Here is a 23494-nt window from a genome sequence, read left to right as displayed (position 1 = left end):
GAACCTTGGCTTCCTCCATCACTGGAGCAAGCAAGCCTCCTGTTCACTTTAGCTGCCTGGCTGCCGGCCGCCATCTTGGTTGGAGTTAATTTGCATATCGCCCTGATTAGCCAATGGGAAGGGTAGCAAAGTTACGGTTAATTACCATGTTTTTCTATTGTTAGATAGGATACCAACATAGTAGTATTGAATAATGGTTGTGATTGGCTCTGTTGAATTTAGTTAACAACTATTACAACAAATGGTCCTTAAAATAACATTTGAAATGACTGTTAATAGTTTTAAAAATTGTCTTGTTAAAATAAGACTCTGCAATAATTCAGTTTAAAGCTCTTGGAACTATTTTACATGGAGTAGTAGTAGGGAATTGATTCAGGTCTTTTTTGAAGTTGTTATATCTGTTTTGTTTTAAACTATTTTACATTGGGTTAAAAGAAGCAGAGTTAAAGTAAGGTACTTACTTATTAATGGTTTTCTGGTGGTAGGTGTATTCTAGGAATAGCATTCAGGTGTCCTCACTCCCATTATAGTTCCCTTGAACTTTCTGGATCTGTTTATAGTTTTATCAGATTTAAAACTTCAAATGTTTTTTTCTTTTATCCTGTTACTCTTTTTCTCCTTCTGGCACTCTCTATACACACAAGTTAGATAGCTTGGTACTATGTCATCGGTCCTGAGGCTCTCTTTCCTTTCAGTCTTTTTTGTTGTTGTTTTTCTTTCTTTTTCTCTCTGTGTTTCAGTATGTATATAGTCTCTTTTGTCATGACTACAAATTTACTTATTTTGTTCTGTAGTGTCTGACCTGTTATCCCATCCTGTAAATTTTTATTTTATTTTTCCTCTGTAGAACTTATATACTTTAAAATATGTTCCATTTTGGCTCTCATCATATTCATGTTTTCTTTTTCTTTTAAAAAAATATATTTTTATTCACTTCAGAGAGGAAGGGAGAGAGAGATAGAAACATCAATGATGAGAGAGAGTCATCAATTGCCTGCCTCCTATACGCCCCACACTAGGCATTGAGCATGCAATCCAGGCATGTGCCATGACTGGAAATCAAGCCCTGACTTCCTGGTTCTTAGGTGGATGCTCAACCACTGCGCTACACTGGCCAGGCCTCATGTTTTCTTTTAAATATTTGAACATAGTCTGCGTATTTATAATGTCCTTGTCTGTTAATTTCATTATTCTAATTATTTTTTTCTATTAAGTGATTTTTATACTAGTTTTTGTGTCACATTTTTCTGTTTATTCTCATGGCTGGGAATTTTTGATTGGACATTGTGATTTTATCTTGTTGAATGCCCGATTTTATTGTTTTCCTTCAAAGAAAGGAGCTTTGCTCTGATGGGCAGTATCAGCTTTACATTTTGAGGCTTACTTTTAAGCTTTACCAGGGTCGGTTTTTACAGTAGCTTTTACTTTAGGGAGTAATTTAGCCATCTAATAAGGTGTGAGCTTTCTGGTGTCTTTGCTCACTGCTCCAGGTGATCAGCAAGAATCCCTTCGCTGACTTTTCTGAACTTGGATGCCTCTTATTTCTATGTAAGCCCTGGGAATTGTTAAGCTTACTTTCACTGATTGTTCTTTGTCCAGCCTCATAGTTTCACTCTGTGCTTGAATGTCCTTACCTGCCTTGTTTCCTCCTCTCTAGAACTCCACCCACAAATTCCCCCTGCTTCAACCTCTCTGGCCCTGACCCTGTCTCCCCGACACAGTGCAGTGCTTTGGATCTTCTCCCTTCTTGCTGTCTGGAAAGTGTTCCAGGCAGACTGCTGGGGTGGCAGTAGGGCTCTCCCTTTATTTACCTTCCCTCAGAGAGCACAGTCCTGTACTGCCTATTGACAAGTGTCTGAAAACTATTGTTTATATGTTTTGTCCAATTTATTTATTTACTAGAGGCCTATGCACAAAATTTGTGCAAGAGTAGGCCTTCCTTCCCTTGACTTTTGGTACTGGCTTCCCCTGGTATCTGGGACCCAGGCTTCTCTCCGGCCGCCGGCAGGCATCCGGGACCTGGGCTTCCCTCGCAGCCCCAGCTAGTCTGGAAGGACATCCGGTCTAATTATCATATTATGCTTTTATTATTATAGATTTATTTTGAAATTATTGACTTTAGAAATAGGAAGGGAGAGGGAGACAAAGATAGAAACATCAATGGTGAGAGAAAATCATTGATCCGCTGCCTCCTGCACACCCCCGACTGGGGATTGAGTCCTCATCCCGGGCATGTGTCCTGACTGGGAATTGAACCATGACCTCCTGGTTCATAGGTTGATGCTCCCAGTCACGGAGCCATACTGACTGGGCTATTTTGTCCAATTATTGTTCAGGGAAGAAAGGTGTGTCTGATCACTGTTATTCCATCTTGACCCAAAGCAGAAATTGCATTGAAATTTGTTTTTAAAATACATTTTTAATTTTTAAAAATTGTGAAACAGACAAATGTAAACAGTAATAGATAATAATATAAGCATTACTTATATATATCCCACCTAGCTTTATCAAATCTTAATATTCATTTTCTTCAAATCTTTATTAAGAAATGAAATAAAATATTGCTGAAGCCCCCTCTATGCCCTTTCTGATTCTCCCCTCCACAGCCCACTGAGATAACTTCTGTCATGCGGTCAATGTTTAGCATTCCCTCACGTTTTCTATAATATTCATAATCTTATGCTTCAAAATATATAGTTTTTGCCTATTTCAAAACTTTAAAAAATGCTCTCACTTTATATGTATATTTTGGCCACTTGTCTTTTTCACTCAACATTTTATGTTTTTGAGATTTTTTTGGTGTATATAGTTCTATTTTAACCTTTATTTAATATTTTATTATGCCACAATTTTTCCATTCTTTTCTTGATGGAAATGTAGGTTGTTTCCATTTTTGTCAGTAGTAACAGTATTGTAATGAACATCCTTAGACATTTCTGTCTGGTGGTGCACATAGAGTTTCATATATTTATGAGAAAAACTTGCCAGGCGTTAGTGTTTATACAGCTTTAGCTAGAGATTGTCAAAGCTTTTGCCAAGAGGATGTTAGCAAGTTAAACCTTCACCAGTATATGAGTGGTCCCACGGGTAGGTATCCTTCTTAGCACTTGATGTTTGTGGCTTTAACTTCTGCTGGTCAGATAGCTGTGATATTGTATAGATTTAATTTGCATTGCTATGATTTCTAGTCAGGTTTCATGTCTTTACGGGCTTATTTGGTTTTATTGGCCATTTGGACTTCCTTTTGGGAATTGACTGTTCATGTCTTTCTCCTTTTTTTCACTGGATTATTTGTATGTGTATTTTGTGTAACTTTTCAAGGACTTGTTCATATTTTCTGGCTATTCACTAGCAGTTGTATTTATCACAGGTATCTTCTACCAACTGTGGCTTGTCTTTTAACTTGTTGAATGCCATCTTTAGTTATGCAGAAGTTGACATTTAATATAACTAATTTGCACTATTTTCCTCTGTAGCATGAGTCTGTCTGATGGAGATGTGGTAGGATTCGACATGGAATGGCCACCAGTATACAGTAAAGGGAAACTGAGCAGAGTTGCACTAATTCAGTTGTGTGTGTCAGAGAGCAAATGTTACTTGTTTCATATTTCCTCTATGTCAGGTTGGTATCCCTTCTCTTTGTTTCATTTTTTATGTTGTAGATAATTATATTATGTTAACTTTTTCCCTATAAAATTAAGTTCTTGAATTAGCTGGCACTTCTTTTTTTTATATATATATTTTTTATTTTATTGATTTTCCACAGAGAGGAAGGGAGAGAGATAGAAAGTTAGAAACATCAATGAGGGAGAAACATCGATCAGCTGCCTCCTGCACATCCCCTACTGGGGACGTGCCCGCAACCCAGGTACATGCCCTTGACCGGAATCGAACCTGGGACCTTTCAGTCTGCAGGCCGATGCTCTATCCACTGAGCCAAACCGGTTTCGGCTAGTTGGCACTTCTTTCATTACCTTATGTTTATTTAAGTATTTATGTTCCACCTGATTCACTCATATCCCTGTTTAATTTTCACATCTCTTTCAGACATTGATATTATTCCTGCTTAGAGGGTAAAGAACTGGAGTTTAGAGGGGCAAAGGACCAGAAATATACCATTAGTGTTAGCAGAGGTAGCATTCAAAGTCGTTGTTTTTCTTGTAATCAATCAGGGTTTTTTGCTTTAGGTAAAAAAGGAAATACTCAAGGTGAATGTATTTCTGAATTTTGACTTAACATGAACGTAAATACAAATATAAAAATATGTCAGAAGTAGAAAATAAATCCATCGTACCTGATAGAGCCTATGAAAATGATAATAAAATGTTACAGTTTTTCCTCAGGGATTAAAAATGTTGCTTGAAAATGAAGCAATTAAAAAGGTTGGTGTTGGAATTGAAGGAGATCAGTGGAAACTTCTACGTGACTTTGACATCAAATTGAAGAGTTTTGTGGAGCTAACAGATGTTGCCAATGAAAAGGTAGTGATAATACATATATTATTTTCACAAACAAGATAAATTTGTGTTTCATAGAATGTCCCTTCAATCTGAATGTTAGACTTTAAAAAAAAATAATTTAAGCTGTATGGTTTTGTAATAAAGAAGTCCCAAATGAGTGTTTCATAATAAGCCTTCAGTTCTAATCTATTGCCTTAGCAAATAGTTTCTTTAAGTAAGTTCCTCCCCCATATTAGTACTGTTTCACATATTTTCAAATTTAAATACTGTATTTTAAGTTTATTTTGTTAATCCATTTATATCAATACCCAATACCTTTTTTTTTTTAAAGGAAGAGGCTAATGCAGCTCTTGTGGTAGGATGCTCTTACCATCAATAGAACTTTGACCATCAATTCCATCACCCATATTTCACATATTTTATTAATGTAGTCATTAGGTTAAATTCTCATATTTAGCCAAGTATGGCTGGGAAGTAGAAAGCATACCAATCTATTCAATTCTTTTCCATGAACAGTACTTTTATAATCTAAGAATTTTAACTACAGTGAGGAATTAAAATCTTATAATGTAGGCTGCAAATGAAATTTTTAATGACAAAATTAAAGACTATCTATGCTTTATATTTTGGTATAATATTTCCAACTTTATATATAGCATGGTTACTTGGTAGTATTTAGGAATATATGAAAATAGAAGGGAGTAATTTTTGCTATGTTGGTTGTTCATTATTTCTAGCTAAGCAGTTCGGAGACCTGGAGCCTCAATGGTTTGGTTAAACACCTCTTCGGTAAACAGCTTCTTAAAGACAAGTCTATCCGCTGTAGCAATTGGAAAAATTATCCTCTCACTGAGGTCCAGAAACTGTATGCAGCTACTGATGCTTATGTATGTACCAAAGATTTTTAGACTATGATGTATATTTTAAACCTAACATAATTTACTTTAGAAAAAATTTGTTGTGGTAGTGGCACAAACTCAACTAAGATATTTTAAATCAGTTTGGCATTAAAAATGTTAGGAAAGCATTTAGTGAAGCTGTTAAGTATCAATATTAATTAACAAGTACCAATCAGCAGATTGTTCAGTGCTAGTTATTTTTATTGTCATGAAGCCAAAATAATATCCAATCTGTATGTAAAAAATGTGAGTTCTCTGAAAACATGAAAGGTGAATAAGCTGAGACTGAGTACGCACAAATGGTATTGATGATATGTTTGATTTATAAGCGTCTTCAGAATAAAAATAATTACAAGACAGTTTCTATAGGGAAGCTGGCCTTATTTCATATATTTATATTTAAAACGTGGTAAAATTTAGAAAAATTGCCTCCAGATTTAGTTTTCACTGCTGTTAGTCAGATGCATTTTCATATTTATATATTTGTACATAGTGAAATCTGGGCTTATCTTTATATATAGCACTATCAGTATTTTTTTTCAAGCAGCATATTTTATGTTCCAGTGAATTTCTTTTTCCCTGTTATACTTCCACTTGTACATGAATATCGTTTCCCCCCCCCTTTTTTTGGGGGGGGCGGGGGAGTGGTGTCTATTTTTTAGGAATAGAAACTCCTTTTATTTATAAACAAAAAATGTCAGTTTTGTTGGAAAATAGGTTGGTAATTGTCCTTTATGTTCTGTTAAAAAAAAGTCACAAAACTTGTTGAGAGCTAGCTCAAATTCTGTAGCATTTTTACTTATGGAAAATCAGTATGACTTGATTGTATCAACAGTAGCCAGGAGGATTGTTTTATACACCTATTAACACTCTCAGCTGATTTAATGAAATAGGCATAATGGGTATCTGTAGTCAAAACATACTTCTCTTGAGTGTATTTTATTACATTCCATTCCTGAGTTATTTGGTTGGATACCTGCTTGTGATATTAGATGTTAAAACACGAGAACTTAAACATTTATTTTAAAGCATAGGCTGCTTACTTTCTCCATTCTCATAATTGTTGTGGTGAATAAATGAAGAGATATCTCTGCATAACATAATGGGTTGAATTTAGCTTTTTGGGTGCTTTGGGAATCATTGTTTTGGATTTTTGTAAAGATGGGTCATAATTTTGGGGATTGTTAGTATGCTCTTTTCATTTTTCTGTTTTCCCATAGGCTGGTTTCATCATTTATCAAAAATTACAAATTTTGGGTGATGCTGTGCAATTGTTTTCCATAAATAAAGGTATGTTATGATCTAAAAATAAAAAATTTGACTTTGCTCTTTTGTGAGGTTTAGCTCAAAAAAGACAAAATTCACACCTGTGCAAAGTATTTTGTATTGTTACAACTTCTTGAATACTGAGCAGTTTTGACATTAGTTTAACAACTATTTGGCCAAGGCTTAGGGTTTCCAGCATGTTACTGTGGCAAAGCAGGACTTTCTGCTTATTAGGCTTCTGTAGTTGGGGTTTTGTAGCTTCACTATGTGGGGATACAGGAGTGTGAATCTGTTTCCTGAGAGGATAACCTCTCATTTTGTGGGAGATAAAGATGAATAAAAAAGGTAGTTGCAGTGTGGGTAGATGAGTCCTTTGATGTGGGAAAACAAGGTGCTGTGGTTATCACATGGGAGAGGCATCCCGTGCATATTTGGAGGTATTAGAGAATATTTCTGGATAAAGTGATATTTAAGGCAAGACCTATGAGCACGAGTTAGCTAGCTGAAAAGCAGAGGAAAAGTGTTATAGGCACAGGAGGTAACAGGTGCAGAGTTTCAGAGGTAAAGAGAAATCATGGTATCTATGGGCAATTGAAAGTGTGATGAGCTATTGAATATGACAGGGTAAGGAATGAAGCAGAGGCAGAAAAAGAAAAGCACATAAGTCATGTTAAGGAGTTTACATTTCCTCCTAAGAGTTATGGAGAGTTTTAAACCACAGAGTGACATGAGTTACATTAAATAATAACTTAGGCTGTAGAGCAGAAAATGGATTGTAGGAGGCAGGGGTCCCAGTGGGAAGAAGACCTATTAGGAGGCTGTGCCAGTAATCCAAGTGAGAGGTGATGGTGACCTGACTTGGTTGCTTGGATTGATTCAGAGTAAATTCAGTAGAGCAGTAGACTCAACAGAATTTGATGTTGAAGATGAGAGTCATGTGTCAAGGATCAATTCTGTGTTGTTGGCATGAGCAACAGGGATGAAGAGCATTGAAGAGTTGGAGCAATATTTGGGGATGAGATGTCATACAGTTGATATTATGTATATTAAATGAAGGAAGCCTGTGTGATAGCAAAGTGGAGGTAGCCAATAGACTCTTAGATATACAGCCTGTAACTTGGAAGACAGTTTGAGTTAAAAATTAAGAATTGGGAGTTGGAGATAAAGAATTGGGTCTAAGCCATAGATGGCGAACCTATGACATGCGAACTCATTTTTTTGGTTGATTTTTCTTTGTTAAATGGCATTTAAATATATAAAATAAATATCAAAAATACACATCTTTGTTTTACTATGGTTGCAAATATCAAAAAATTTCTATATGTGACACGGCACCAGAGCTAAGTTAGGGTTTTTCAAAATGCTGACAGCGAGCTCAAAAGGTTCGCCATCACTGGTCTAAGGCCTAGCCAGTTTGGCTCAGAAGATTAGAGCATCGACCTGCGGACTAAAGGGTCCCAGGTTTGATTCTGGCCAAGGGCACATGCCCAGATTGCGGGCTTGATTCCCTCAAGTAGGGGGCATGCAGGAGGCAGCCAACCAATGATTCTCTCTCATCATTGATGTTTCTATCTCTATCTCTCTCCCTTCCTCTTTGAGGAACTCTTAGTATTTAATATTCGCATGGAGGAGGGGATAAGAGAGGAGTAGTCATAAGAATAGAAGGAAATTAGGAGGTGTGGTGTGCAGAAGGCGAAGTGCAGAACATGTTTTAAGTAGGAGGATGTTATCAACTGTTTTAAATTCTGCTGAAAGTTTGAGAAACTGGGGACTTAATAATTAGATTTGGCAACATGGCATTTTTTGTAACCTTTTACTACAGCAGTTTTGGTGTACTGGGTGACAAAAGAGTATTTCAATGAGAAAGTGGTCCTTTAGGGCATTTGCCATTAAGACAGAAAAGGGTCCACAGGCTACATGAAAGTGCGATAACCTTAGTGCAGTAGTGGAATGGTGTGTGTGGAAATCATATTAACATGAACAGAGGACTAAGTTAGATCTAAGGAATGTGAGAAACAGGTGTAAACAACTTTATTTTCGAAGCTTGGTTTGGAAAGGGAATATTTTTTCTGTAACATATTTGCTGGATGTTTATTATGGCTCAGGCACTGTTTCGGTTGCAGGGGAAATTCACTGAAGGAAACAGACCAAGTGCCTTCACTTCATTTGACGGAAGTGGGAGGGAAGGAGCCACATGGATATTTGAGGGTAGGAGATAGCAGGCATAGAGGGAAGAAAGAGCAAAGCCTCTCAGGGTGATAGCTTGCCTTGTGTGAGGAATAATGAGTATAACTGCAGTGAAATGAGCAAGGGTGAGAGTAGCAGGAAATGAAGCTAGAAAAGTAGCTTGAGCCAGATAGATCATTTAGGGCCTTATAGGCTATGAATCTGACTTCATATTTTATTAATTAAAATAAATACAGCGATAAGTGATGGGAACACCCTTACAGGATTTGGAGCAGGAGAATGACATGATTAAAATTTTATTTTAAAAGGATTTTTTCTGGCTGCTATAAGAGGGCAAGTGTTTAGGCAGGGAAGTCAGTCAGGAGGCTATTGTAATAGTCTAGGCAAGAGACAATAATTGTATGGATTAGGCCATTAGCAATAGAGATGAGAAATGGTAGAGTCCGTATATATTTTGAAGATTTATATTGTGAAGGATTTGCTAATGAATTCTGTATAAGGGGTGAGATGTCTAGACCAGGAGAACAATCAAGATACTTTGGTTGGATTAACTGAGTGACTGGAAGGGAAGGATCAGTTAGTTGAAAGATTATGGGGAGGAGCACGTTTTGGTGAGAAAAAAAATCTAGATTTACATTTTGGACAGGCTAAATGTTAATGCTTTTTGATGTCTAAGAAGAAATCTTAGTTGGAAATGTGATTCCATAGTTAGGGGAAAGGTTGACTTTGGAGATGTAACCTTGGGAATCATACAGATGGTAGATAAACAGTGAAACTGGGTGAGATAAAATAGGGAGTGAGTGGAGTAAAGAATAGAAGAGGCCCAGGTATTGACAGCAAGGGCAGCAAAGAGGACTCTATCCAGGAGGAAGAGAATGCAGCAAAGAGGACTGGTAATAATGGAGCAAGTGTAGGAGGTGTGTTCAGACGCCAAATGAAGAAAAATGGTTTAAGTAGGAGGAAGTTACCAGCTGTTTGAAATACCTTGGAGAGTTTGAGTGAGATGAGGAACCAGAATTAAGTATTAGATTTGACAGTGGGAGGCCATTGGTGACCTTTCCAAAAGCAGCTGTGCTGGTGGGGGTGAAAGTCACTTGGAGTCAGTTTAGTAGAAAATGGGAGGAGAAAATGTCAGACAGTGGATATGGAGGACTCTTTCAAGAAATTTTGCTGTAGATGGGAGTAGTGATTCTATACAGACTAACTGGCAGATTGGGGGTGGGAAGATGAGATAGTTCTCTTCTTATTTCTATTTTCTTAGTGAAATAAGAGGTGAGTTGTTCCCTGAGTGAAAGGAGAGACAAGCTGATATTGGAGGCTGGAGGAAAAAAAGAAGTATGAAATAGTCATCTTGAGAGTGGGAAGTGGGAAATGTAGAATGATTAACAATCATTACTGAAAGTGGGAGGTCTGTGTCATGAATTTAAAACCAAGTGAGGTGAATCATTATAGTTTGTTTTATTTGTGAGTCGTCATAGTTGTGTTTTATTTTCATCTATATTCAATTACTTGGGTCCAGGCATCAAGTAGGTAAAAAAGCTGGGTTTCAGTAGAGTAGGGGGTTGATCCAGGTAAGTACCAATGGAGGGATGAAGGAGCAAAAGAGCTGAGTCCATACAAGTGAATGATTAATATGGGTAAGCAAGGAAAGTGAGACATGGTGAAGAGTGGCAGTGGGAAGGATAATGGGTAGGGAAAAGGTAGAGTCAATGGATTTGGTTCTGAAACTGTGAGAGAACTGTTGTATGGGGAAAGCATCTTTGAAAGAAAGAGCATTTTGGTCTTCAGAGGTTGGAATGCTTACAATTAAAGTTTGGAAATGGTGACTTCATTGGAAGTTATAAGGTCACTAGAGGTCTGATGCATGAAATTAGTGCAAGGGTAGGCTTTCCTTCCCCCGGCTGCGGGCACCGGCTTCCCTTTGGCACCCGGGACCCGGGCTTCCCTCGTAGCCCCTGAAGTCTGGAGAGGCCAGCTAATCCATCTCTTAAAGTTCACTTTTTTAAAGAACTAGAGGTCCAATGCATGAAATTCATGCAAGAGTAGGCCTTCCTTCCCCTGGCTGCCAGCATTGGCATCCCTCTGGCCACACCCTTTGGCACCCGGGACCCGGGCTTCCCTCGTAGCCCCTGCTTAGTCTGGAAGGTCGTCTGGAAGGATGTCCGGTCTAATTAGCATATTACACTTTTATTATTATAGATGACTGTGGGAATGGGTGGCTGAGGTCAGTTGAGGAAAAGATAGTTGGAAATGGAGGGATTAGGGAATTGCAAATGCTACACTTTTAGGTGGAGCATCTCTGTGAATGTTGAAATCACTAGGAATTATCACAGGAGCAGCAGCGAAGGGAAAGACAGTGAGCCAGGTGCTAAAAATCTTCCGTGAATGAGAGGATGTGATTTTGAGATCATAAGGTAACTTCAGCAATTAGTAATAACGATGTTAAATGCCTCCGAAGAGCTAGACTTTTTGAAGGACAAGAGAATTGGTAATGAAGAGTAAGAAATTCTAAGCTGGGGAATAGTTTGGGAAATGAGAGCAGATTTTGTGGTATAAATGGAGAATATGTGCCAGACAGAATGAAGTTGAATGTTTGGAAGATGATCAGTGGTTAGAAAAGCTTGCATTTTATTTTGTTGATGACTGATGAGGGCAATAAGGAATGGCTGTTGGGTAAGGCCTTGTTTTACCAAATTATATTTAATAAGCAGCCCATATGGTATTATATTAATTTCTGATTTTAAAGTAGTGCAGATGGGTTCAGATTCTCATTTCTGTCTTTCCTTTCTGCCCTGGTTGATAATCACTGGGTTGTAATATGTATGAATGTAGATCATATTGAATTTATTCTAGAATTTAAATAGTAAAATTTGAAAGGGAAGTAAAGTGATTTAGAGACAGGATAAGGAGGTCTTTTGTTGCCATTTATTTAAAGAAAGAAAATGAAAATGTGAGCCTTAATACTGTTTAAATAAATGACTAAATAAATATATCTGCTTTGTGGCTTGCAAATTGATATTGACTCTTTTTTCCAGAGGAAGAAATACTACCTAGTGATGTGAAGAAACAATTGACTTCAATCTCTGAGGAGATGATGGATCTGGCTAAGCATCTTCCTGACACTTTTAGGAAATTGGAAAATCCACAGAGGTTAAATATCATTTTTTAAAATCAATTCTGTTAGTTCTTATTGCATATAAAGAATTACAATTCATTAAGGTAGACTTATATAAGAAGGGGTGGGCAAACTTTTTGACTCAAGGGCCACAATGGGTTCTTAAACTGGACCGGAGGGCCGGAACAAAAGCATGGATGGAGTGGTTGTGTGAACTAATATAAATTCAAAGTAAACATCATTACATAAAAGGGTACGGCCTTTTTTTTTTTTTAGTTTTATTCATTTCAAACTGGCCGGATCCGGCCCGCGGGCCATAGTTTGCCCACGGCTGTATATAAGTTTGCTCGAATACAGGCACACAGATCACTGTATAAATTTGAGAACTATCTTTCCAGTTTTAAATTATGCATCAAAGTTAAGGGTTTTTCTGTATGCTTTGTAGGATATCTTAGGAAGCAAAGCAAAATAAAATGAATAAGTCCATGTGAAGGAAAATATTTATTATCCAAAGTTGTCTTTGTGTTTTGGGGCATCTTTCATTTCATTACAGTTTGCTCACTTGAAATCTATAAATAAAAGCAACTCATATTCCTACTAGCTTCATTATTCTGGTTATTATCTCATTATTACATAAGAATTCTACCCAATCAGTAGACTATTAGAGTAAGAGACATTCATATTTAAAAGGTCACTTTATAGCTAATGAAATAGATAACTTGAAATATTTGGATTCATAGACATAGGACATAGGACTGATTGGTGCTGGGTAGCTAACTCCTTTTGGAACCAGGCCTTGACCTAGTCTTAATTGCTGAATGGCTTCCTTGGTAAAAGGAAGATTGCTCTGGAACAGTGAATGATTTACAATGTGGCAATATAATTTTGAGGCAGAAATACTTTGTAGAAATATGAAGCAGTTAGTTAAAATAGAATTCTGACTGACAAATGAATGTTAATGTATTCTCTGCTGGATGAGATTTGTGATATTTTGATAGAGAGATTTCAAATATGATATATAAATTCAGCTCTTTTTCAAAGTCATTTTTCCTCTTAGCAATTTGTTTTAGTAGTTTTTATGTAACTTTGAGATTTTGGGAAAGATATACCTCTCATTTTTCCCCTCCACGATGTTTATGTACGTTTCAGATTTTTTTCCAGCAATTAAAATATCTATGAATGCTTTGTTTTGTAATGCCAAAGATATATAGGTTCCCTTAAAACTTGAGAATGGAAAATACTAGGTTCATTTTTAGTAAAGATACATCTTATAAAGTTTTATTGTCAAAACAAGAACTAGATAAATCTCTGATTTCAGGTTCTTTGTAATAAGTCTACAGTAATGCCTCATTTATCTAGATTATACCTCAGAACCAGAAGGGAACGAAAAAGGGCCTTGAACAGCCAAAATACATGCCATAAACATGAATTCAAGCTCACTTAACTGTATTTCCAGTGGAGTACTGTACTTGAGGCTACAGTCAGAGCATATTTGCTTTTTGTTGATAGATACATTTTGACAAGCTTGGATATCCAGTTAAAATAAAGACCAGGTATGGATAAGGAATGATATGTACATGACAACAGCTGGAAGTTATAGCTAATTAGCTCCGAAGTGGAGGGCAAAACTTTAAAAATTTAAGGACTCTTAAAATAGAGCAGTTTGAGGTTTGTTAACAAGGGAATAGCTTTATGCTGCAGTGGACCTGGGAAAGTATTGGATTGTACAGTACTACTTAGTCATTGATTTAAATTCAGTACGTATTTGTGGTATTGCCTTTATGTACTTGACATTCTGCTGGGTGCTGAGGTTGTCTGTAGGCTACTAAAATACATAATAATACTCCTAAGAAAGAAGGAATAATGCAATAATCCTATGCATTATTGAAGAAGGCAGTGCAACTTTTGATGTGTTTAGAGTAAATAATTATCCTACGTGAAATGTGTTATTCTCTGACGTTAACAGGATAAATGAGCCCTTACAGACTTGTCAATCTGTGTGTCATTGTTGCTTTGTTTATATGTCGCGTTCCCCATGCATTTAACAATTAAACTGGGGCGCATATCTGTTCCTATTAATGTTTTACATACAGGTCTTATATGTGTATATCTATGTATTAATGATAAATGTTATTTATAAGATTTGAAGCGTTTTAGAATATTAGAAATAGTGAGTTTTTAGGTTTGAATTTAATTTTGTTTTTGATTTTTTGATGTTGACTTTGGCAATTTAAGCTTGAGCCCAACTTTGGAGTGTGGTTAAAACGGTGCTTTCAGTATGGAAATAACTCAGAACTTTTGATAGTTTATTCCCATGAATGACCAAATCTTTATTTGAATCATCAATATGAAACTTTAAAAGTCATGTCAGTCTGACTTATTTTACTTAGTACGACATTCTCTAGATCTATCCATGTTGTTGCAAATGGTAGTATTTCAACTTTTCTTATGGCTGAGTAGTAGTCCATTGTATATAGGTACCACATCTTCTTTATCCAGTCATCCATGGGAGGACATTTAGGTTATTTCCATGTCTTGGCCACTGTGATTAATGCTGCAATGAATGTAGGGGCCCATATATCTTTATGAATAAACATTTTCAAACTTTTGGGGTAGATACCCAGAAGAGGCTATCTATTATGGTAGCTCTATTAATTTTTTGAGGATCCTCCATACAGTTTTCTGTGGTGGCTTTACCAATTTACATTTCCACCAGCAGTGTATGAGGGTTCCTTTTACTCCACTCCACAACTTCTCCAGCATTTGTTATTTCTTGTCTTTTTTATAATAGCCATTCTGACATGTGTGAGGTGGTATCTCTTATGGTTTTAATTTGCCTTTTCCATATAATAGTTGAATTTGAACATTTTCATATATTGTTGGCCATCTGTAAGTCTTGGGAGAAGTGTTGGTTCAGGTCCTCTACCCATATTTAAATTGGATTATTTGTTATTTATTGTTGAGTTGTATGAGTTCTTTATATATTTTGGATGCTAGCCCCTTATCTGAGGTATTATTTGCAAATACCTTCTTTCATTTGGTTGAGTGCCTTTTTGTTTTATTGATGGTTTCTTTTACTGTACAGAAGCTTTGTAGTTTGATGTAGTCCTATTAATTCATTTTTGCTTTTACTCTCCTTATCTTTGGGGTCAAATTCATAAAATCCTCTCTTAAGACCAAGGCCCATAAGTTTAGTCTCTATGGTTTCTATGTATTTAATTGTTTATATTTATGTCTTTGATCCATTTTGAGTTAATTTTTGTGTATGGTGACAAATAGCAGTTTAGTTTCATTCTTTTGCGTATGATTTTCCTATTTTCCCAGCACCATTTATTGAAAGGCTTTCTTTCTTTTCATTGTATGTTTTTTACTCCTTTGTCGAAAATTATTTGCCAGTATATATGTGGGTTCATTTCTGGGCTACCAATTCTGTTCCATTGGTCTGTGTGTCTGCTTTTCTGCCAATACCATGCTGTTTTGATTATTGTCACTTGGACAATATGATTTCACTCGTATGTGTGGTATAAACAGAAAACAACAAATAAACAAAGAAAAACTCATAGGCACAGACAACAGTATGGTGATTACCAGAGGGGAGTGGGGATGGGGGGAGTAGGGAAGGATAAACGGGGTTAAATATATGATGACAGAAGGAGACTTGACTTTGAGTGGTGAATACACAGTGCAACATACAGAGGATGTATTATAGAATTGTACACTTGAAAGTTAGTGTTACCCTAATAAATTTAATAAAATTAAGTCATGTCATATTTTATTAAGTATTGATTATAATTCAGAAAAATTAGAAGAGCTAAACAAAAGCATTAAATGGTATAACATCATCTTTGCTCAACAGAATCCCTTTTCTCCCTTTAATTTCTATTTTTATTAACTAAAAATTGCTTTAATAAGCCCTATAACCAATATGTAAGATAGTGTCTCATGTTATACTCTAGCAGTGGTTTTCGTGTTTAGTTAACCAGGTTTGTTTATAATATAGCCATTTAAAGTCACTTAATTAAAATGCTATATTAGCAACTATATTAAAGGAATTAAGAAATTCAATTCATATTTCTTCTATACATCTTCATATTTTTTCACTTCATATTTGCCCACTGAAGGGAAGTTTTTTTTTCTATTCCAAAGAATTTGTGTCTAGTTTTGAGATTTTTGAAGATACAAAACATCATCATTTTTGAATTATAACAAAGTTGGGACTAGTTTGATCAGTAAATTGAAAAAAATAAGGTAAAACCTGGGATCATAAACATTTTCTTTTAACTTAATGTATCAACGTGTATGTGTTTCTAATTTTCTGTTATACATCGCGGCTTTTTCATTAAGCATAGGCCTGATGTTTGGAGTTTTGCAGAGTGTTTCTTGTTTAAACATACCAATGTGTATCATCTATAATTTCCAGTTTCAGTTTCTGTAAAATGGGGTGAAAACTCAAGACCCTTGAAGCAATCTGAATATAGATTCCTAAGATTTGTCCTCCAAATTTTTATGGTTATTTGAACTACAGTTAATCAAAGAGAACTTATTTTTAAGGGGAAATTTGCTAAGTTTTTCTGCATGTTCTAAGAATTCAAGGAAATAGTGTTTTTGTTTTTAGTGATTGTGTATCACTGTTGTCATTTACATTTAATTAAATTAATTGTGATAAAAAGTATGACTGGTATAAACAGTTAGTTTGGGACCAAACACTGCTGCACTTAATAAACATACAAGTCACCTGTTGATTGCAGAGGTGCATTGCTGGTTAGAGAGTAGCCTACCAGCTATAAGTCTATCATGGGTATTAGGGAATGAAGAGCAACTTTAATCTAATAATCCAATGTGTAATTGAAAAATAAAAACAAAACAAAACAGTTTGTCCTTGAGGTAAAGGTCAGTTTAGAAAGCTATTTGTCCAAAAGCATTAAAACTTGTCCTTATAGTTTATGCAATTAAAGCTGAATTAACCTTTCTTAACATTTTTTTAGGGTTTCTATACTATTGAAGGATATTTCAGAAAATCTGCATTCACTGAGGAAGGTGATACTTGGTTCTCCTGAGACCGAACCTAGGTCCAGCATTAATTTTAACTTACTATCATTCGAAGATCCAGCTGGTGGGGTACAACAGAGACAAGAGGAGATATGGGACACAACACTTGATAATTTAATTATACAGGATGGAGAAAATGTGCTTGGAAATGAAGTGAAACAAGAAGATGGACTAGAACACAATAAATTGAACAAGAATACAGAAGGAGGTTGTCTAATGTCATTAGATATTACAGAATATGAACTGCAAGTTTTGGAACAGCAGGCTCAGGAAAAGAACCTTAGTGATGTTACTTGCAAATCTCCTGAGGTACTAAATAAAGATAAAACAATTTTCATTCACCCGTAGAGGTTGGCATTTTTTAATGTGAAGGGGCACATAGTAAATATTATAGGCTTTGTAGATCGCACAGCCTCTGTTGTAACTACTCAATTCTGCCCATTTCTGTGTGAAAGCAGCTGTTGACAAATGTCAGCAAATGAGCTTGTCTGTGGTTCAATGAAATTTTATTAACAAAAGCAAAAAGTGAGCTGCATTTGGCTTGTGAGCCATATTTTGCTACTTCTGACTTAGTATAATAAACAGCATCTTACAGTTTTGCAGTGGAAAGATTTTATAGTGTCAGCACACATTTATTGGAATTTACTATTTTAGCATTCCTCCTGCCTTTTACCTAATTGCTATCTCTGCTAACATCTGTGTTACCCTTTAATTTTTTAGAAATTTCATATTATGTGTATACTTTGAAATGATGTTTCACATAATGATTCAGAATTATGATCAGGATTTCATGATCTGACATTATTTACCCTAATTATCGCCATTTTTTATTATGTAATAATTAGTAGCATTTTTTATTTATCCATGAAGTACCTCATTTAAAATGTGAAAGAGTTAAAAAAAATTTTTAAGTTTAATATTTTCAGGTTAATTAAGGTTCTACATTCTTTTCCTACTTACAGTTTAAAGATTACACACTTTTGGGTGATCTTTCCTCCATATTTCTTCTGTGGGTTTCTTTTGTGCAGATTCATGTGCTGTTAGACACTTGCTTTCTGGGGATTGCCAAAATTTTGTACAGTTTCCTCATATCTAAATATCAGCAGTAGCTAAATAAATAACTTATCTGACATTGTTTTTCAAATATATGTAGATGCTATTTGTAAAATACTGATTTACTAAAAGGGATTTTTATGATCATAGATTGTTCCCGACTTTGTGTAGAATTTTTCAACCTTGCAAAGAGGTTCTTATGCTCAAAAAGTTTGGGAAACACAGTTTGACATTGTTTAATGATAGTTGAACTTGACACTTTGTGTTCTCATTTATAGTGTGAGCTTTATTTCAAGTTTAATGTTTCTTTTTTTATCTTTCCAATTATATTTCTTTCTCTTTTTGTTTTTTTGTTTCTATGTTAATTCCTCCTTCCTTCTTCCTCCCTACCACCCTCCTTCTCTTCTGTCTCTCTATCATAGAAACATATAAATATGTATTATAAATGTATCTTAGAAAAGAGAATATTTTGTAGAAGAGAGGTATGGAGTCATTGAAACTGAAATTAATGTTTTAAATCCTTTTTTTTTAAACGATTTATCTTCCAAGGATAATGAAGAAGATACATCTTATATAATTGAAAGTGATGAAGATTTAGAAATGGAAATGCTTAAGGTATGTTTAAAATTATGGAAAATTACTTCCAGTTCTTTCTAAAGGACATTTAATTAACTAAAAAATTGCCTAATTCTAAACTGGTTCCACTACAATGAGATTGCTACCAATTATGTAACATTAGATTTTACTTTCCAATTCATAGTTCCTTATACTTTACTAGAGGTCCGCTGCACGAAATTCATGCACAGGTAGGGTGCGTAGGCCTGGCCGATGATCAGAGGTTATCTGTGGGGTGACGGGCAGGGCGATTGGGGGGCGGGAGGAGGGGTCACTGGCACCTGCCTTGGCTGGCCTGGGGCCTGTGGGCTAGAGGCAGCTCCTGTGTTGCATGTCTGCCTCTGGTGGTCAGTGCACGTCATAGCAACCGTTTGTTCTGCCAGTTCTGCCTATCAGTCAATTGGCATATTAGGCTTTTATTATATAGGATATGTTCTATGAATAATGTTTTAGTAGTAGAATACTAATCTTTACAAACTATAAGACATATTAATATGTTTTCTGTGTTCCTTCTTAGGTCACTTTTTAAAAATTGTTTCCTTGAGGGTGGATTGTGGTTCAGCTCTCCAGTATTAAAATAGGTTTCTTTCTTGCCATTCATGTGTATCCCCTTTTATATAGAAGTTCTGTATTTATACATTCAGTATTCTTTTTTCTTTCTTTGGTTTTATTTACTGTGGATATTTCATATTTATTATATATAATCTTCTAATGTTGTAAATGGTTCAGTTTTCTCCTGTTATCAAAAGGAAAGTATTGTTTTATTAGAGGCCTGTTGCACAAAATTCATGCAAGGATAGGCCTTCCTTCCCCTGGCTCTCAGCACCGGCTTCCCTCTGGCTGCCGGCAGCCGGCCTGACCCCCACCCCCTGCCTGCACCCACCTTGGCCTGGTGCTGCCCATGTCCAACCCCAGTCCCCACTTCTCCCTTGTTTGATTGTCCCACCGGCCAGTGGCCTGGGCCTCCCTCTGCGGGGCGATTGAGGGGTGATGGCGGCCCCCCCTTGATCAATCACATCACACCCACCTTGGCTGGCCTGGCGCCAGTGCATGTCATAGTTTGGTCATCCAGACAGTTGTTCTGCTGTTCAGCCGTTCGGTTGATTTGCGTATTACGCTTTTATTATTATAGATAATTTATTTATTTACTTTTAATATATCTTTATTACTTTCAGAGAGGAAGGGAGAGCGAGAGATAGGAACATCATTCAACGGCTGCCTCCTACATATCCCCAGTGGGGATTGAACCTGGACATGTACCCTTGACTTGAAATTGCACCTAGAACCCTTCAATCCACAGGCCAACACTCTATCCACTGAGCTAAACTGGCCTCTAGGAATATATATTTTATTGATTTTTTACAGAGAGGAAGGGAGAGGGATAGAGAGCTAGAAACATCAATGTGAAAGAAACATCGATCAGCTGCCTCCTGCATACCCCCCGCCAGGGATGTGCCTGCAACGAGGGTACATGCCCTTGACCGGAACCATACATGGGACCCTTGAATCTGCAGGCCGACGCTCTATCCACTGAGCTAAACCGGCTAGAGCAGGGCATAATTTTTTTATTTTCTACCCCTTCACCCAACCTCTAGTTTTTTTGTCAGGTCTGTGTCAGGGCCAGCCTGACAAAGTTGAGCCGGGCTGAGGCAGGGAGGTGGGAATTGAGAAAAGAAAGAAAGACAGGAAAGCGGGATCGGGAGGACATCCAAACAAGTCTGGGAAAATTGTGTGGGTAAGGGTCCCAGCCTTGCTAGCCCCTTCAGGTGCAAGGACCTTGCCAGCTTACATCTGGCCCCCAACAGTCTGTGAATCAAGAATGATAGAACGAAAAGTCTGAATTCAGCCAAATTAAGTGAAAATGAAGTGCAGAAGTTCACAATTATGTGTACTTACTATTTCTTATTTTTAGGTTGATGTGATATTTTTAAAAAATGAAATGAGATGCCCTGGCCAGTTTGGCTCAGTGGATAGAGCGTCAGCCTGCGGACTGGAGGGTCCCGGGTTCGATTCTGGTCAAGGGCATGTGCCTTGGTTGCGGGCACATGCCCAGTGGGGAGTGTGCAGGAGGCAGCTGATCGATGTTTCTCTCTCATCGATGTTTCTAACTCTCTATTCTTCTCCCTTCTTCTCTGTAAAAAATCAATAAAGTATATTTAAAAAAAAATGAAATGAGATTAGGCTCCTGATTATTTAGTTTTGTGGCAGAGTACTGGGTAGTGATTAGGAATATGAATTCTGAATTTAGATGTGGGTTAATTCCAACTTCTCATTTATTAGCTGTGTGACTTTGAGCAGGTTTCTTAGCCTTTTTGATTCTAAATTAACAGTTGTAGTTATTACTTACGGTGTTACTTTTGCAGAGCTTAGTAGAGCCCGGCATTTTGTAAAGTGTTTAATAAATATTAGCTAATAGTAATAATAGAACATAAGTGCCAAATCATATTCCTTTATTAATTAACCATTTCTCTGAAGAATGCTGTTTAGGTAGTGAATTTATAGGATACTTATAGACTTCTATAAGCATATTATATATGGAACCTCTTAGATGACAACTTGGTGCCCATGTGAGAGAACTTTATTTTTAAAATGCTTTTCTAGTATGTTTGTTAACTTGAATAAATAATCAGGAACAGAACTTTCATTTTCCTTTTCCAGGCCTGAAACAAATATACTTTAAAAAAAACTTTAAAGTCAAATTTATTAAATGGAAGTTTTAATAAAAGGAGAAAATTAGAACTGTAGTTTAATAATTCTTCCTGTCACTTCTCCGTAAATAATTTTACAAATGAAACAATTTTGAAATATCCTAACAGTCTTTAACTACATAATCTTTATTTAGGAAAGGAAATCAGATATTGTCAGACAAAATAAAAATAAAAAACTTTATTTTACATTTGTAATATTTCTTGCCTGAAAGTATTTGAATCTTTTTGTTGTTTTGACAATATCAAAAACACATTTATTGTTTGCATATAGTTTAAACCTTATGCTTACTCAAAAAGAATATGAGTGACATGTAAATATAGAGAAATTCATTACAAAAACAATATTAAAATATGCATCTATCTCTTAGGAATTGAAAACATTGACGTATGATGAAAAAAAATGTTTTAAATCACATAAATTCAAAATTTATGATAACTCTTTTAGGTACAGTTCCTTATATGCTATTAATGACCTCTGTTTATGCTGAAAGTATTCCATCTTTGGCCTTTTGCCTTAGAAACCATTTTTGAGCACATATTTAAATTGGAGCACACATGTTCTTTTGTGTAATTGCTTGCACATCTGCCAGCTTTGAACAAAATTGTAGGCTTTGTTAATAATACTCTTTTTGTGTTTGGTGAAAAAGATACAACATTGTCTATGGTTTTGCTTTTAAAATTATTTTTAAACTCCCAGTCTTTAGAAAACCTAAATAGTCGCACAGTAGATCCAATTCATTCAGAATGCATGGATGTGGAAAGCAATCTGAATGTTCCTTGTAAAGAAGATGAAGATGAGGATGAAGCTATTGAAGAGGAAGAGGAAAATGAAGGTAAGCACTGAAATATGAAATGACTCACCTCTGATACCTACCAGTGACTTTAATTTAGGGCCCAGTTTATAAATATTTTGTGGCATGTAGTTGATTAATTTCTATAAACTTGTCATTAAATCCCTCAGTGCTTTGGTCTTCATAAAGCACAATCTTACTATTTATAAAAGTAGAGTAATGGAAGTGTCATTTGGTGGCTGTGGTGATGTGAAACTTTTCATCTTGAATTTTATATTTTGTTTTTCTTTTTTTTTATCATAAGCTAGTTAACCTCATTTGTCTGTTTCTTTATTTGTAAAATGAAGACAATATTATCTGTCCCATTGAGTCATTGAAAAGGTTCAACTAAAAATGTTAATAATGGTACCCGCCTACAGGATTGTTTGAGAATTACATGGTACAATGTATATAATGTACTTAACATGGGACTTGGCACATAGTAAATGCTCAATAAATGTTAGCAATAGCCAAAGTAGAAAGGAAAATTTTAAAGTGACTAAGGTTAGATACGATACCAAAACTACAAGCAACAAAAGAAAAAGTAAGTTGGACTTCATCAAAACTAAATGTTGGGGTGGGTTTTTTTTGTACATCAAAGGACAATATCAAGAAAGTAAAAATAAATCCCAGAGAATGGGAGAAAATATTTGAAAACCATCTATCTAATAAGGTCTGGTATCCAGAATATATAAAGAACTCCTACAACTCATCAACAAAAAGATAATCCATGATTAAAATGGGCAAAGGATTTGCATAAATATTCATCTAATGAAGATATACAAATGGTGAACAGGCACATGATAAAATGTTCAACATCACTTAAGAAAATGAAAACCAAAACTACAATGGCAAACTAGTTTGGCCATATTTTTTTAAAATGACAATGGAAAATAAAGTGTTAGTGAAAATGTGGAGAAGCTGGAGCCCTCATATATTGCTGGTGGGAATTTAAACTGGTACAGCCATGGGACAGTTTCAAAAATAAACCACATATTGGGTCACAAGCAAAGCCTCCCCAAATTGAAGAAGACTGAAATCATACCAAGCATCTTCTCAGACCACAATGGCATAATATTAGAAATAAACTACAATATAAACAATCCAAAAAACTCAAACACTTGGAAGCTGAATAGCATGTTACTAAATGATGATTGGGTTACCAGTGAGATCAAAGAAGAAATTAAAAACACCCTGGAAACTAATGACAATAACAGTACTACAATTCAAAATCTATGGAACACAATGATAGCAGTCCTGAGAGGGAAGTTTATGGCACTACAGGCCTACCTCAAAAAAACAAGAAAAAAAT

General features: G+C 35.9%; 1 protein-coding gene across 3 annotated transcripts in view; it reads left to right on the top strand.

Annotated features, from left to right (window-relative positions):
• WRN (Werner syndrome RecQ like helicase) overlaps positions 1-23494 on the top strand; it is a 153308-nt gene that overhangs the window by 50867 nt on the left and 78947 nt on the right. For all 3 annotated transcript variants that reach the window (XM_015565251.1, XM_015565250.1, XM_015565249.1), the window contains 8 exons: positions 3477-3622; positions 4333-4481; positions 5198-5347; positions 6580-6649; positions 11848-11962; positions 16913-17285; positions 18564-18644; positions 22050-22185. In XM_015565251.1, coding sequence (XP_015420737.1) covers positions 3477-3622; positions 4333-4481; positions 5198-5347; positions 6580-6649; positions 11848-11962; positions 16913-17285; positions 18564-18644; positions 22050-22185 — 1220 coding nt within the window. The remainder of the gene's footprint in view (positions 1-3476; positions 3623-4332; positions 4482-5197; positions 5348-6579; positions 6650-11847; positions 11963-16912; positions 17286-18563; positions 18645-22049; positions 22186-23494) is intronic.

Source organism: Myotis davidii, unplaced genomic scaffold (genome assembly GCF_000327345.1).
Source record: "Myotis davidii unplaced genomic scaffold, ASM32734v1 scaffold93, whole genome shotgun sequence".
NCBI classification, from domain to species: Eukaryota; Metazoa; Chordata; class Mammalia; order Chiroptera; family Vespertilionidae; genus Myotis; species Myotis davidii.
This window is presented reverse-complemented; position numbering and strand designations above follow the sequence as displayed.